Here is a 16,663-nt window from a genome sequence, read left to right as displayed (position 1 = left end):
CATCTGGACCAGGTGTTTGATATGGCTAACTTCAGATGTCTACTATAACTGTCAGTAGGCAGAGGATTTTTTTTTACAAGCAATCCTATGGCACCATCTACAAGCCAAGCAATTCATACTTTTGTGTATCACTTAACTGGTTTAGTGCTAAATGCAAGTGCAGTAAGTTCTACTTGCTGGACATAAACCAACAGCCTTTGAATGACTTCCGCATTAATGAAGTCTTGATTTGTCATATTCACAAAAGCTTTAAGCACAACACACATCACCTCAACTACTTCTGTAACTTGGGCCTGTAAGCGTATTGATTGGACACATGCAGTCAAGTTGCAGTAATTGTGTCCCCAGTACAAGTGCTGAAAAATTTCCACTTATTGTTTATTGCACTGAAAAGTCTACTGAGGAGGCTGGAGGTATGCCAGTATGTTTTCTTTGACTACAGACCACACACCAGGATCTCAGCTCAGGATGCCAAGCCGCTGCCCGGGCTGGGTAGGATGTTCCGCACTAGTCACCTACATAACATATACCTGAGATAAACAAAAGTCACCAAGTCTGCCTATAGGACAGCAGTTCATTGGCATCTCTGCCCTACTTTCCCTTTGGGAAGCAAAGCTAGAATTGACATGAATAAAGCTGTAGGGATCTCCTTCTTGCTCAGGAATGCTAGAAAAGGTACTGTTGAATAGCAGCAATTTAAAAAGCCTTCACTCTCCTAAAGAACTAAAGCTGAACAGTGTTGTACCAGCATGAGGGAAAAAAACTGCAAGGTTATGAAAACTTGGGAACCATGCAGCTGATGGAATTCTTTTTTTCCTACTCTTCACAGCTATAGAAAACGTTGATTTAACGTTTATTTCTGTGTCTTCTTATTAAAGGATTTTTGTTTGAACATGTGACCAAAAGTATTCAAAGCTCTCCAGCATTCTGCCACTAACTTGTATGGGAAACAGACTCATTCCTTTGGCTCTTACTGGTCCCATATTTATAGCTTCCTCCTCTAGAAGAATCCCAATATTCTTTAGCATCTTCTCTAATAATTGTTTTCAAGTAAACATACTGCTGTACAGACAACTCGTTTTAGGTCTTTTAAAATACCTGTAATATAGCAGAAAATCCGTAAGTAGCAATTCCCATTTCAATAGACACTGGATTCTTCAATGAAATATTATGGGTTTTTTTTTGTAATTGGTAGCACCTGCAATTCTGCTTGTTTATGTCACTAGGACCTATTTTTTTTTCATTTTATGGATCTCATCTTTGACCCAGGTTCTTTAAAGGGAGCACTGAAGATGTAACTCAGACAAAACAATTATTAGCTAATTATTAAACCTCACATTTGGTTCCTGAAAGTAATCAATCATTACAAAATAGAAGATATTAGACCAGAAGCAAAAAAGAAATACAGGAGCTACACAAGCTGAGCATTATTGTTTGCAATTTCACAGTGCAAGTAACTGAGGAAAACTATGAACAGAACTGGATTCAACATCTGGTATGACATTTCAACCTATAAAATTGAATGTCTATTAGTTTTGGTTTGTTGCTTTTGTTTTGTTTTTTTTTTTAATTTACTTAGAATTCACCATCAACAGCATATTTACTAACCTTATATACTAGTCTTTTATGCAGTATTACATCAAAAGCCTTCCTGAAGTCCAGGCAGATTAAGTCTACTGCTTCACCCCTCTCAGCTCTCACTGTCATCTCCTCAAAAGAAGTTAATCAAATTTGTTAAGCATCATCTCCTCTGTATAAATCCATGCTAATAAATCAGTTCATCCCTGATTCTACAATGCCTTCAGAATTCAGATTCAAATATTAGACCAGTTTCTTTTTGTTTTTAAAATACATAATACAATATTATTTTCTCTTTCCAGAGAAGTGCTTAAACCCTTTGTTACCTTTTCAAGACTTTACTGCTCAGAATTAAGCATTGTGGCAATTATTCCATTGGTAATGAACTAAGATAGTTGTTGATACTGCTTTTCAACCCCATTCGGCTTCCTCCTTGTAAATTATTTCCCATGACATCTTACAGAGTCAAATTGTTTACCATACAAATCCAAAGTGGACAAAAAAGCTTTGGAATTTAATTGACATTTCTATGATGTTATACACAGTAGCAAAAGCATTAATATAAAAAGAAACAACCCAAGTCTATTTATTTGAAGCCACCATGGATGACACACATTGAGTTACCACGTGATCAGCTGAAAAATTAGTTATTAGAACAAATCTAAAGCAACTTAACTCAAAATTTCAACTTGAGCATATTACTGCTTTAATGCTACAGTAAAGCTTGAACTTGAGCATCAAAGGATGCTTTTCTACTTTAGACCATAATGACTGGCTGTAAACAAAAGTAAATACAGTAAAGCAAAGAGCCATTAATTTACAGACTTGATTCTTAAAGATACCATGAAAGTTAACCACATACTGCAGTCACTTAAAATAAATCTTCAATGACAAAACCCAAACAATGAGTGAATTGAGGTCTATGACTAACTAAAGATTCTAGAGGCTTCCTCAAAAGCGTCTGATCCTTAAACCAGGAAAAACACTTTACAACTGCCTACCTAAGGAAATAGAAAATATGATAAAGGACAGAATTATTTATTACTTTCACCTATTATTCATGAGCTACTTTAGAGGGCATTTATTGACTAACTCCTTAGTGAATAAGCTCACCAATGTGCTTGCCCATGTCCTTCACATACAGAGTGAAACTTTGAACTTTCACTGTCTTTCCCTCCTGCAACACTTAAGGAACAATTAATCTTTCTTCTATACAATATTCAGAAGTTACAGCTAGAAACCATAAGCTAATAATGCCTCAATTCCATATTCTTGAAGAATATTAAGAATATACTACAACCCCTACGTTCATTCATCCTGCAACACAAATCACATAATTCATTCTTATCAATCTGCTTGCCCCAACTATACCCTTCCTTTTCCAAATATCAACTCAAGAAAACCAAGCTGACAGACTGTGACATAAACCAGATACATTATTTAAAAAAAAAGTCTTCACTAAGTCATAAAAGGCCCCAAACAACAGGGGAAAAAAGCTAAATGCCACATCACTTTTTTCCACTATAACCCTCTATATCCATCTGGAACAGGTCCAGACCGTACTATTATAAAAAAACACTAGACTGTATAAATCCTAAATAAAGATTAAACATGCAATGACTGGGCAACTAACTGAAGTCTAATATTGACACTAAGAAGCTGGGAGGGAATATTCCACCAGGAATAAAAGCCTCTCATCTCACAAACAGAAACCTGTCTTGAATCGAAGCATCAAAGCCCATTTCTCAAACTGCAATACGGGCTCTTAAAATCAAGAGTAGAAGAAAAATTTCACATACTCACATGAAAATATTAGAACTCTCTTCATACACACCTACCAAAGGTTAATTAGACCCCACAGGATTCTTAAAGTGAGTTTTTTAAATCATTAAAATTAATTAGAGATTAACTACATTGAGGAAACTCACTTGCTTCCTGCGGGCCAGCTCTTCTTCTTCCCGTCGTTTCCTCTCATCTTCCTGCTGCCTCCTAAGTAGCTCTTCTTGTTGCCTCCGAAGCTCCTCCTGCCTTTTCCTCTCCTCTTCCTCTCGTTTGGCCCTCATTTCCACTTCTCTCCTCTCTTGCTCTAGCTACAATTCACATAAAACTACACTCAGATGCAGGTAACGTATTCCTACACCATTTCCTAGGGCAACTCTGCGGAGATTATAGTAACACCATAAAAAACAGACTCTGACAGATGCTCTGCCTTAACTGTAATTTTACCTATCAGCTGGCTGCCTACTGGGGTCAGATTCCTCAAGAAGTCTAGAACCATGTTTGACATTTTTTGTTCAGTAATGAACACCAGTTCTCTAGTCAGTCTTTCTTTATCAGCTCCTTAAAATAACCTCCAACTCTAGAAGCTAGCAGCGAGTTGCTTTGCAGCCATCATAAAATAATCAATTTCAGGAAATGTACAGAATCATAAAGGTTCAAACTTACAAAAATAATTTAATACTAACCTAAATGTGAAACAACCCTGACAAACTGAGATTCCCCAAACCGACTCTGGTGACAAGATGCAAAGATTAAGAGAACTACCTGCACAGCATGACAGCTCATGATGATTCCATTTTGAAACAGAGGTGGCTAAGTGAATTGGTTTTAGTCACAAGTGTAAAATACATAAGCACTATTTTAGAGGTCAGTAGTACCTCCACAGCAATGGTTTCCAAACAGCAGTCCACGAGGATTTCATAACTGGTTTCTATATTCCCTATTCCCTTTACAGTGTTTTCCATGAAAATACAATCAAAATCATACAGTGGCATGAAGACTGAGGAGCTAAGTGCCTTCCGTTGGCTTAGGAAACACAGTTCATTGCAGAACAGCAATCCCAACTTCTTACAGTATTAAACAGTTTCTGACCTTTGCAGCTTTGGCCTTCTCGAGCTGCTGAAGTTGTTCTAGAGCTGATCCCTGAGCTGCAGTATCAATGGGGAGATCCCAGACACTGCTTCCTTCCCAAACTAGATAGGGAAGAAAACAAACATTGACAAGCAAAAATAAGCACATCAACAATAAGACATCTGAAAGGGAAAAACTCTTTGTATGCTGTTGGTATGTTCTATGAACTAAAATTATGACAACGCATTAGTCTTAGTCAGCAGAGGGCCACCTTTTCTTCCTGCAGAAAAAGGCTTGTCCATTACTGAAGCAAGGCTGGGTTTCCAACAAAATTCTACACAAGAATCAGCTATTCAAACTCCTCCCATCAGAGCACAACACCTTTATAACGTAACACTCAATCCCTCTGCATCAAAATTTCCCATAACCATCAGAAAAATTACCATATTCTTCACAGCTCAAATGAAGCAAACTGCAAGGCCAAGTAGGCTGAACCAATTAAAAAATACTGATAAGTTGCCCTCATGTCAAGAAGGGAGTGATCATCTCAAAGATGCTGATTCTTAATACACGAACTTTTCTCTACAGGTCTGACACATGCTAAGCGTCTTACCTGTAGGTTGTGAAGCTGACTGTAGTTCCCATATTGAGCCAGTGTCCGGCACTGACACAGACCTTGTAACAGGGGGCATCATGTTCTGTTCAGATATTCTGTAATACCAACAGGAAGAATCAACATGCCACTTCCAGGGACAGGAGTGCTCTGAACACACATGCGATTCAGTAACTTGTAACATACTCTTTTCCTTCCACACCTCTATTTAAAACAAAAAATATGATGCGGACAACACTAGTTGCTTGCAGAGCTCTTGCTTATCTCATCCCTGCTGCCAAGTCAATGGCTAAGCCAGCGACTGCTAGTTTCACATTTGTTGCTGATAGGCTAGTTTGAGGAACAAGCATCTGGTATTGCAGCATTGTTCTGTTACTGACACAACAGATCTGTCAAAAAGGTATGATTTCAACTACAAAGATTTTCCCTAAACATTCTCTGAGATAAAGGCTATTTATCTGAGGAAGTATTCGACATCCTGTATCACATTCACACAATCTTGAAAACATGTAATGCTCAAATATAAGCAAACTGGAATAGGACAGACACTGACAAGATTTTAATGATTATATACAAGCTAGCATGTAGCAGAGAATGGAATTCAGTTCAAGTCTGGGCTAACTCACCTCATCTTCAAGGCCTGGAACTGTTGCAAGAGAATAGCAAGCTGCTGCTGCTGCTGGGATGAGAGGGCTGCCTTTTGCTGCTGAGCTAGCACCTGTGCATATTGTTGTCTTCAAAAGAGAAGCAGAGAATCACTGGTATTTGTTCACTTGCTTATTTATATAATGCCCAAGTTGCAGAAGCTGCACAGATTCATTCTCCATGACTAATGCCCACTGACCTATATCATGTACATGCTAAATACTAAAGGAAACCACAGAACGGGGCCTTGAAAAAAATCAAAATACAAGAATAAACCAAATTGGCCCACATGACAATGAAATTTCTCTCACCCTCAACTATATCAACTGGTTATTGCTGTCCAATGTTTCCCTGTGCAACACTACTTCCCCTTTTTTACATATTATATACAGATTGCTCAAATTAATCTGATTTTGATGACTGCCCACCTACATAAAGCAATCTCTTCCCCAGTATGTCAAAGTATCCACAGTACAGGGACAAATTCCTGCACAATCAAATCATAAGCTGACAAACAGTATTCAAAAATCATTATCATGGCATATGCTTTCAAGACCCCTTGAATGAGTACTCTGACTCCTTTCTTTTCTCCAAGCTCCTACAAAACAAATTGTTAGAAACTGACCACAGATGAATAACTGACACCTTTGGCAAAGTGGATGACAAACCACTTCTCCCAGCAGTTATCTTCCACTGATCTTCACTGAGCAAGCAGACCAAAACTAAGTTTTGCCTTCTCCACCTCCAGTTCAAAAACCTGTAGCTTTCCCCTGACTCCAGAACACCTGAGCTGCATTACAAGGACAGCCAAGACTCAGTTTGACTATAACAGCTATCTACATAGTAGGTCTCAGCACAGGAGCTATACATGACACTGAAAGAGACTCTGAAAAGTGTGCCTGAGGTAGCCCCACTCTGTCTCTGCTAATCCTGTCGAGGCCTCTGGTGCTTGTGGAGACAGGCTATTGCTGTGGGACGTGAAGGACTCCCAGCCCCATTGCCCAAGGAAACAATGACAAGAAGGTGAACCCAGATGATTAAGAATGCAGAGCAGAACACAGCCACTGGAAGATCTCTGGAACTGGCAGCCTTACTGTATTAAAAGATGCTGATACTGGAGGTGCTGCATTTGGATCAGGGCCAACTCTTGTTGCCTAGTCAGCCGCTCTTGGTCCAGCTCGCCCTATGTGTAGAAATAAAACATTTTATTTTAATAACATATGTAGTAACAGTAGCATATTGCAAATGCAAACAATCTATAAGTTGTATTCTGAACTGAAAAAACAAAGAAAATGGAAAAACACCTATAAAGAGATCAACATTTATGAAGTCTGTAATATGGTCACTGTGAAATACTCAGTGCCTATATACAACAGGACCAAGCCTTCCAGCCACAGACATGGCAAAACAAACATTTTTAAATTGAGTGTGTCTTTTCTCCTCTTAAAGTTATTCAACTTTGGTGTTTGGAACACCCGAAATCCCAAGACAGAGCAGATGACATGTAAATAATTTAATTTCCTTTTTACAGGACTATTGGAATACTGTAACTGTCACAATTACCAGATGTGGAAGTGGTGCTGGACCTGGAGTGAAGGGAACCCTGCCCCACATTTTCATGATGTCTCCAAGTGGCTGGAAAGTCTCATCACAAGCCCTCTTAACCAACAGCGACATAGTGAAGTATCCAGCCTGGAACCACTCTGCCATCTCCTGATTACTGAAAGGACCTGAAATAACAGCAACCAATACACATGGGGGGGAAGGGGAAGTAAGGCCAAGTTGAGCATACTGGAAACAAAGAGCATGGTGCTTGCTGAAGTAACACAGTACGTAGCATCAGGCCTTCCTTTCCATCTCATCCACTTATCTGGAGAGAGTACATTCAAGTCTAGAGCATCAGTGCATGCTAGGTCTTTACAGTGGCTACAGCATTCCCCCAGACAGCCTTTAATGTAAAGTGCATTACTCCTTTTACCATGTACTGGAGAGAGACAAGACAGCTCTGAAATGAAAGCCAAGCAGCCACAGTGGTGTGTAGCTTGGTCCTGCCTTCCAGCACAGCTCACTACTTCAGGCTCAATATCAGGCTGACAACAGCTGCAACTTCAGTGTGGACCTCAACAGCATCTGCTAGCTGACAGTGCTGCAAGCACAAGCACTATTTTCCCCGCATACACCGCACAGATAATTAAACCATCTTAGCCTGTTCCAATACTAGCCTTCAAATCTGAGGAATTCATGCTTTACAGAAGTTTTGTTTCTGGACCTTAGCAGACAAGCCAATCTAACTTGGATGATTACATTTTTTAAGATCATGAGGAAACCAGTTTCTCTTTCCTTCCTCAAAGAGTTACACTTTTCCTCCTCTTCATCTTTTCCTGACAAAGATTTCAGTCATTCCCTTTAAAGGAGGGCTCCTGTACTAATTTTACATATCCTAAATGGACACAAAGCCAGTATAAAAGAATATTTAACGTAAGAACCATAAAAAAAACCAAGTTTTGCAAAAATATCTTTTGAAAAGCAAAATTCAGTAAATTCTTGCCTTCTCTTTCTGAAGTATCTTTAGAAGAGAAATCCTCCTAGAGAATATGAAACCACAAGAGGTATCACAGAAAAAAAAAAAAAAAAAAAAATCACATGGTAGTGTTTAATTTTGGAGGCCACATTCATAGAACCATGGAATGGTTTGGGTTGGAGAGGACCTCAAAGCTCATCCAGTTCCAACCCCCTGCCACAGGCAGGGACACGTTCCACTAGACCAGGCTGCCTCAAGCACCATCCAGCTTGGCCTTGAACACTGCCAGGGATGGAGTAGCCACAGCTTCTCTGGGCAGTCTGTGCCACTGCCTTGCCATCCTTCCTTTCATTTCAAGGAAGTACTTTAATAAAAAAAAAAAAGCTTTAGATTGTCACTGAGCAATAAACACCCAACAGCAACTAACACACGGTTTAAAGCACACTGAGCAAATACGAACACTTTATAGTTAACACCCTGTTAAACTTAAAAGGGCAAGAAGAAAACCTTAAAAATGTGCAATACCTGCAGACGAGACTGGCACAGATCCCACAAATAACACCCCCTCAAATCCTATCTAGAGCTCATCACTGAGGAAGTCATTCATACTCAACAGTATTAGCAACTACTACTAAGTACAGTAAGTACATAAATCACTGCTCAATTGCATTTTCATGAGTCAGCTAACAACTGCTAAAACAGAGCCCTGAGACTTTCAAAAGTATCTTCTGAAGGCAAAGATGCAAATATCTACATGAAAGGCTTATTCCAACTTCCATGGCACAAAAACTGGAATTTCTTTAGCAAAACCAGCAAGCATGAAACTGCATTATATGAACTAACAATGCACTGGCTGCAACTGCAAATTAAATTGAGATCACACTCGAGCACTGGCTTGTGAAAATTTTTCTTTGCTCTAGATTCTAAAGAAATTGTCCTTCCCTCAATACTCAATGTCTTCAGGCTGAGACTAGAAAGCTGATTTCAGTGTTTCTCATGGATTCTTCAACATCTACTGAACATTCAAATTCTTGTTTTATTTCTAGTACTATCTGGAAACTGAGTAACTATTGGCATAAAACGAGTTTTATTCTAACCTCAATTTACGGAAACAGGAAATGATGGCAAACCTTATCCATGATAACTCTGGACATTAGGCATGCTGAGCTGATGGTGGTAGTGATGGGCAGAAGATCTATTTTCAAAACCCAGTTCTAGAGTGGTACATTCCCTACGCTGCTTTTGTAAAAACATGCATGAGTATTTGCTGGAAGTAATCTTGTGTAGAACTCTAGCAGTTCTGTGAAACAAAAGAGGAAGTGTAAAGGGCACAGACCTACCCTGAATTTCTCCTTGTGGATCTTTGTAGTACCACTTCTGCATGGCTTCATGGAACAAAGGCATTGAGGAACCCTTTGCTCTGTGCTCTTGAATTTTTGCTGCTAGTCTTTCATCATCAAGGGCACTGTCCTGCAGGTATGCCACCATCTTCTCTGCTTGCTGCAGGAGACATCAAAACCAGCAAGGAATACCAGAGTTAGATGTCTGCATACAGATCTGAAAATGAGTGTGCCAAATACAGCCCAGTGCTCAAAAGTGCACCAGCAATTATAAGCAACTCAAGGACTGGTGTAACTGCACCACAAACCCTCAGCTCAGTCTACCACCATGTCAGGATCCTGAGTAAGCATGGCTGACCTGCTTAAGTAAAGCTTTAGAACACTTGCCAACAAGGCCCCACACAGAATCATGGTGAAAAAATAAAACATTCATAGGAGCACTAGCATGAAAAATACTCTGCATCCCAGCTGTTGCTAAACTTCCATACATGCAGTCTGCACTCCATTTAGGTATTTAGTTGTGGTTTTTTTTTAAAACCTGTTCGACACATTGTTTTATCGTTTCCAAGGCAAATGGTAAGGCTACTTGATAATGGTCGTAAGCACTAGGATCTCTAGCTCTCTAATACTAGGTATAGTACCCTTATTCAGAAACATACTACTTCAGCTTGAATTACTCTCCAAAATAATAATAGAGGGAAGAAAAGCAGCTTTCAAGTATGCACCACAGAATGTAAAGTTTCAGCTGTATTTCTGGTTTTATGGGCTTCAAATATTTTTTTGCATGTCAAGTTACTCCAGTCTCACAACTGTCAACAACAAAGGAATTGAAGAAATTTCACCTGCTCTAGGTGTTTGAGGCCCTCTTCATCATCTGGGTCAGTAGGAATGTTGCCCATGCCTGGAGCAGCCGTGACAGGTGTCTGAACTGGCCGCAAAGCAGGATTTGAATTGGAAACAGGAGGAGAAAGATGAGCAGGAGAAGCTGTGTCTGCAGAAATCTGTGGCAAAGGTTGAGCAACTGAAGCCAAATCTAAAGAAAAGTGTTAGAGATAATGAACTATCAAATGAAAACTTACTGTAGAAAATCATTCAACAACTCAAAATTAGCACCAAAGCAAAATGATTTTCAAATCTTCCTATACTGGTACTGTTTACAGCAAAGGCACCCAACCTAACTTCAAGGAACAGTTTAAGTCCAAATAGCGCAGAACTCCACACATTCCAGTAATCCTGCTCCCTGGCCACATACATTTGCCAGGCTATCTGCTCTACAACAATAAAGCATATCCACAACTAGCTGATGTTTCTCTAGACTGTGTTGCAAAGTGAAGTACTTGTACACTGCAAGCATTTGAGACAGTATGTCCAACAAATCACGTGTTTTTAACCCAGTTGGTGAACTCTGTCTCTTTGCCTCCACATTCCAGTCCTTGCCTCTTAAGAGGCCAACTTAATCACAATGAGTAATGGAAACTTACTAAATTTACCTATCGAGTTTATTACCTTCCCCTCTGCTGGACATTTTGGCTGGTGTTGTATTCTCCATTCGACTCTCTTTATCCTCTGTTTTTTCTGTTCTTTCTGGCAAAGACTCTTCCTTCCTTTCAAAAAGACTCGTCTGCAGCAGGTCTGGAGGCTGGGATTTCGGTGGGGTATCTGACCTAGCAGCTGGTGAAGACGCTTGGACTGCTTCTTCCACTGCTTCTGTAACATTGCATAAGTCTACGTAACTGAATTAATGGAAACTCTACCCTGCAGCATAGAACAGATGTGCAAGACGTTCCCCTTACCTGCCACTGCTCTATCTGTTTTCTCTCCCTCTTTCTTGGTGGTCTTTTCATGATCTTTGGCTTCTTCATTGTGGCTCCCTTCAGAGTCAGATCTTTCTTCACCTTCCTCCACAGGTCGGAAGTCCATCTCCTGCTCCTCAGGGATTGGCTCCTTCTGCACCTTCTACAAAGTCAACACAACCATTCATAATCCATTCCCAATGTAACAGGATACTTGCTCAAAGCAAACAAAGGGCCCAAGACAGCTGCTCACCTTTAAAGAGAGAAACGCTCCAGAGGAGTCAAATGTTCCCATTTCTTCTTCTGCATCTTCTAAGCACCACTCAGGGAGACTATCCCTGTCGTCATCCATGCTGCCGCTCCCACACCGCACCCGTCGATAACCCCGTTCGTCATCTCGTTCCCGGAAATCAAACTCAAACCTCCGCCGACGCTCCATGTGCTCTCGCCAGCCTGCAGAACGAGGGCCGTCTAAGGTAGGGGGAAAGCAACTTTACAACACAGTCCTAGGGGTAGTAGCTTACTTGGGAGGGTGAAGGAGTCAGTGAAGAGATGACAAAGTGACAGAGAAAGGCCCTACAAGGTACAATCCAACTGTGAAAAGGCATCTTGAAGGACAAGGGAAAGAAAATGAGTATTTTGCCATTAAGCAGGAGACTTTCAAATATTGCTCACTATATATTCCCCCACATTATAAATTGTATTATGAGCATTATAAAAACCAAATAAGGCTAAGAAAATTGGGTTACATAACCTAAAACATGCTGGAGCACCAAAACAGAACAAGCAACACTAGATGCTGACTGAATTTACCAGCCATCATTGACTTAAACCTTCTCTGGCATCTTTGTAAGATTTCGTGTTTACTTTGAAGCAATCTGCAAAGTCACATCCTGACCATACCACCCAGAGACCCTTCTGTGCATAAACATGAAAAATGGACTGCCAACTGTCTGAATACCTTTGAAAATACTGTTAAGACTCTCAAATATTAACTTTTTAGCCATGGAATACCATAACTTGGAATGGTAAGGAAAAAAAATGAGTGGGAAAACTTTCCAAATTGAAGTTTTATTTTAATTTTCTTTCTAATCTATTCAGAAAACATCTTCATTCAGCCAACCTTAAAATCCTCTGACTGCAGTCATGCTATTTAAACTGTAAAAATCTTGCTGCTAAGGAAAACAAATTGGGAGTGAAAGGATTGTAAACGGCTTTCCATCCAATAGAAGCTATCTTTACCATAAAGGTGGAAAGAAAAAACAAAAGCATCTTAAGTTTTTAAGCATCTTTTCTGGAGAAAAAAAAATTAAAACAAAATTCTTTTTAGTCTCGGAATTTGTGCAATCAGTGCAGTCTCACTGTTCATCAGATGGCTACCAAAAAAAAAACCCATCACAGCAAAAGAAACTGTGTCCTCTGTTCCATTTGCATCATATGAATGAGGAATGTTCTCATATCAACCCTAAGTATTTAATAGTAACCACGCAAAAATCAACTTTTGTCTCACAAATGCAGGAAATGTAAAATAAGCCCCTTTTAGAAGCACTAAGAACTTTAAGGTTATATTTCATCAAGGAAACACAGAAGGTTAGGCTTTAACCAAGCCTTCGCTATACCATATGTGCTTACCTACAAATAATTCCACTGTATAACTTAATCCATGCTTGTAGTTATGCCTTGGAAACTAGTAACTGACATTTTTGGTACGCAAAACTGTCAAATCAATGTTCTGAGGCTATCTTTTTAACATCATTAAGGAAAGATGTAAGGCACAGTAAGCTTGCACTTATCCCATCTCTTCTGTCTGCTTTAAAGTAGTTCTTAACATCTTAGGCCTGTTATGTCAACCTCTTGCTCATCAGTAACTTCTCAAGAAGTATGTAAGCAAAGGCAAAGGCTCACTGAAGATGCAGCAATGGAGTAAGTACTCCAGACACCTCCCAAAACACTTCTGTACGCTGAACAGCTGGACAGGGTGCTGGACCACCTTGTCTAGGCTGTGCTTTTGACAAGAAAGGTTAGACCAGATGATCCTTAAGGTCCCTTCCAAGCTGGTATTCTATGAAGTAATAGTCATTTTCCACATCCTCTTCATAAGAGGATGTCTGCAACACACCCCACGCATCCCTGCCCACAGCACTCTAGACTCCAACTTGGTGCAAATTCAGGAGGTGCAGATTTCTTTCTTTTCAAGCAAGTCAGACATACGAACATCTCATTAGAATACTGCTAAATTTTGAAAGAACAAAAGCATCTCTGGGAGCAACCTACAACTAAGCAGGACATGGTCTACCTACCTAAGAGGAGGCCTGGCACTGGAACTCCACTGATAGGGTATCAGAAGCAGTGTTAACTTTACCTCCCCCCTTCTCATAAGAAAAATCAACGCATCAAAACCAGGACTTCCTCTGGAATTGAAGGGCTTTTTCCAAGGTTTAAGTGTGAGAAGTTGCTGACAACCAGGCTGCATTTCTGATTAAAACCACAGGCAGGCATCTCCTCAGTACAGTACGCAACGTCTGTGTTAGGTTTCCCAATGCATGGGAGAAAAAAAAAAAAAAGAGCTATGGTCTGAACCTGGCAATTAGTGTACAAACATATTAACATCTCTGCCTGCTTGCTGTCCTGGGACTCACCAATAGCTGAACATCTCTTCTTCAGTTCTCTTTTGCATAGAAGAGGAAAATTCAGTATTAAGAACCTTCCGTACAGCAGTAAAGGGACCATCTTGAGACTATGCATTGAGAAAAGCCTTGATTATTTATACATGGTTCACACCCCTATACCAGGAGCACAGGCTTGTCATAGTGAGACCCAGAAACATGGTTTTTGAAGGTGATTCTCAGTATTTTGTTAATTCCAGGTATCTTCAAAGTTCAAATTAAGAACTTAAGAGATTTTGTTTACCATATGGTCTGCTTGCAAAGATTTAGTCACAAAACCTCCTTTTATAATTCATATTTTCAGAGCTAGGAAGACAATGGAAAAGAAGAGGAAAGTGGAGCAGACACATACCCTTGTTTCTTAATAACAACAAAGGCTTACAAAAGCCCAGTTAAGAGTACAGTGAGCAACTCGGGTGTGAAGTACAGGGCTGCCAATCTTTAAAGCAACACAAAAGTAAAGATAAATCTTAAATTCTTACCTAAAGTTTTTTAAACAAAACTAAAGACAAAACATGGCTTTAAATTCAGCCCTATAGTATCATCAGGCACCAGTTATATGTATATATATCTCAAGATCCCAAGGTAAAAGAAATAATGTTGAGCTGAATTTAGCCTTTTCACCTATAATGTAATCGTTAATTACAAGAAAGGACTATTAGCAGCTTCAGGAAATCCAAGTACACTTCAGTCTCAATTATTAATAGCTATTTATCTCTTAAAAGTTATATTCCCTAATTCAGAGAATAATTCAGTGTACACTGAAACAAAACTAACCACTATGTAAAAGGCAAACGAATAGTACACATAACTTTTTTTGCCATATATTGTACATGTAACTTTCATTTTTATTTTGCTCTTATTTTGCAACTAGTTTTTATTTTGCTCAAGATATTTTAGCTGCTTTAAGATATTCAAGAAGCACAAAACACAACACCCCAAAAACAAGTCTACTTGATTGATTCCCTGAAAAGGGAATGAGCCAAGATGAATTTGACAAAAACAGCAACCAAAAAAATATTTATATGATTACAGACTTAAAAACCAAACCCAAACCAAAACCCCAAAGCACCTATACATAATTCTCTAGTTTTGATACAGAAAAGGTTTTGTATGTGTATCTGATAAAATGGACTTGGCTCTGCAAATCTGAAGTGCAATCACTGTATGAATGCAAGAACTGGAACAAGAGGCTTTTTAGGTAACCAGTCATTAAATCATTATAAAATGAAGGCTAAAAAAAAAAAAAACGCAAAACCAAACCAAAACCAAAAAAGCAAAACCCCCAAAACCCATGACCAACAACCCACCAAAAAAAAAAAAAAAATCAATGGAACTTTGAAGCAACCTGTGACTTTAAATCTATTTAGCATATAGTTAACCTGTCTAAAGATCCTATTTCACATCTACAATAGCAGCAATACCACATTTATTCAGAAATACCAGCAAAACAACTTTTCCACTGTATAGGCCAAGTAAAGATGTCTTTTCATCAGACTTCCAGTCCTAATGCAGACATGGTACTCAAAAAAGTAGAAAACCCCATAAACCTTGACTGGAAAAGCCTGGTGATACAATCCAGTTTTCATGCTGCAAAACCAGACAAGTTAACATCCCTATGAATTAAGTAGAAGTACAGAAGCATTAAGCTTGTCTCCGGAGAAGCCTCACCCATTTGCTTCTTCACTACCAATACTCAGATGATCCCTCACTTTACATGTGAGAGGAGAACAGTTTAAAAACAGCATGGATGCATGACAGACCCCTTCAAGTATGTCAAGGGAGTTAACTTCAGATAAGGACCACAGAATCCATGCAACTATCTAGAGGCACAAGACTGCTTCAGCAGCCGCAGTGCACCTTCTTGATCCTTTGTGCCTAGTAAGAAAGCACAAAAGGAGCAGATTTAGGTCAGCCATTCTGCAGCTAACACAGCTAAAGGAACAATAATAATTCAAAAGCTGGAAAAACAGTGGTCTGTGGGAATCAAAGTGTTCTTTGCTTAACAGCAGAAGACAATAAACTCAAGCCTGACAACTGCTATGTTCTTCTAATCTGTTCTCACCCAAAAGGAAAAAAAAAAAACAAAACAACAACAATAAGCAGCACACATTCTAGTAGGGAATATGCAAAACCAAGTGAAAGGAAGGTCTAGCTAACTGACAACAGTACTCTGAAGACATTTCTCGATTTTTGGCAGGACACATGATTAGTACTATTATCTAACACCAGAATAAGTATAAAGAAACTGTTTAAGCCATGCCAATTTGAGTTAAATTCTTTGTTTAAAGCAAGAATATGATTAAAACCATTTTGATAGTCCTGTGGCTACTACTAACAGGAGACTTCAAATACAGCTCTGAGGGAAGTTGAGACAGAACAATACAGCACTCAGCTCAGCCTCTACCTCAAAATTAGCAACTTCTCTGCAGACTCACAGAACTTTTAGGACAGGCTTTTCATTACACTTGCTAAAACTAATTTGTAAGTGAAGTTAACTTAATTGTTATAGCAGCTAAAATTCAAACAAGCAGTAATACTTCCTGTGATGGAAGATGAGTTTTCAAAACCCTCCACAAAAAAATCTTTCAAAAGAGATGACAAGAATGAACTTCTGAACTTTACCATCTATGCTTCCTTTTAAGATAAAGCACACA

General features: G+C 39.2%; 1 protein-coding gene across 18 annotated transcripts in view; it reads right to left on the bottom strand.

Annotated features, from left to right (window-relative positions):
- Nucleotides 1–16,663, bottom strand: part of GIGYF2 (GRB10 interacting GYF protein 2) — a 75,996-nt gene that overhangs the window by 10,838 nt on the left and 48,495 nt on the right. For 6 of the 18 annotated variants that reach the window (XM_061465290.1, XM_061465302.1, XM_061465297.1 and 3 more), the window contains 12 exons: nucleotides 11,594–11,811; nucleotides 11,341–11,503; nucleotides 11,054–11,272; nucleotides 10,390–10,580; nucleotides 9,548–9,707; nucleotides 7,250–7,416; nucleotides 6,781–6,869; nucleotides 5,668–5,775; nucleotides 5,042–5,139; nucleotides 4,450–4,550; nucleotides 3,507–3,668; nucleotides 1,609–1,710 (listed from right to left, as the gene is read on the bottom strand). In XM_061465290.1, coding sequence (XP_061321274.1) covers nucleotides 1,609–1,710; nucleotides 3,507–3,668; nucleotides 4,450–4,550; nucleotides 5,042–5,139; nucleotides 5,668–5,775; nucleotides 6,781–6,869; nucleotides 7,250–7,416; nucleotides 9,548–9,707; nucleotides 10,390–10,580; nucleotides 11,054–11,272; nucleotides 11,341–11,503; nucleotides 11,594–11,811 — 1,778 coding nt within the window. The remainder of the gene's footprint in view (nucleotides 1–1,608; nucleotides 1,711–3,506; nucleotides 3,669–4,449; nucleotides 4,551–5,041; nucleotides 5,140–5,667; nucleotides 5,776–6,780; nucleotides 6,870–7,249; nucleotides 7,417–9,547; nucleotides 9,708–10,389; nucleotides 10,581–11,053; nucleotides 11,273–11,340; nucleotides 11,504–11,593; nucleotides 11,812–16,663) is intronic. The other 12 variants (XM_061465295.1, XM_061465298.1, XM_061465300.1 and 9 more) reach the window with 9 other exon arrangements.

Source organism: Pezoporus flaviventris, unplaced genomic scaffold, assembly GCF_033815535.1.
Source record: "Pezoporus flaviventris isolate CSIRO_AGI_PZ_B2104156 unplaced genomic scaffold, CSIRO_AGI_Pfla_v1 ptg000040l, whole genome shotgun sequence".
Classification (NCBI taxonomy): Eukaryota; Metazoa; Chordata; class Aves; order Psittaciformes; family Psittacidae; genus Pezoporus; species Pezoporus flaviventris.
The sequence above is the reverse complement of the archived record's forward strand: the minus strand, read 5'-3'. Positions and strand labels throughout refer to the sequence as shown.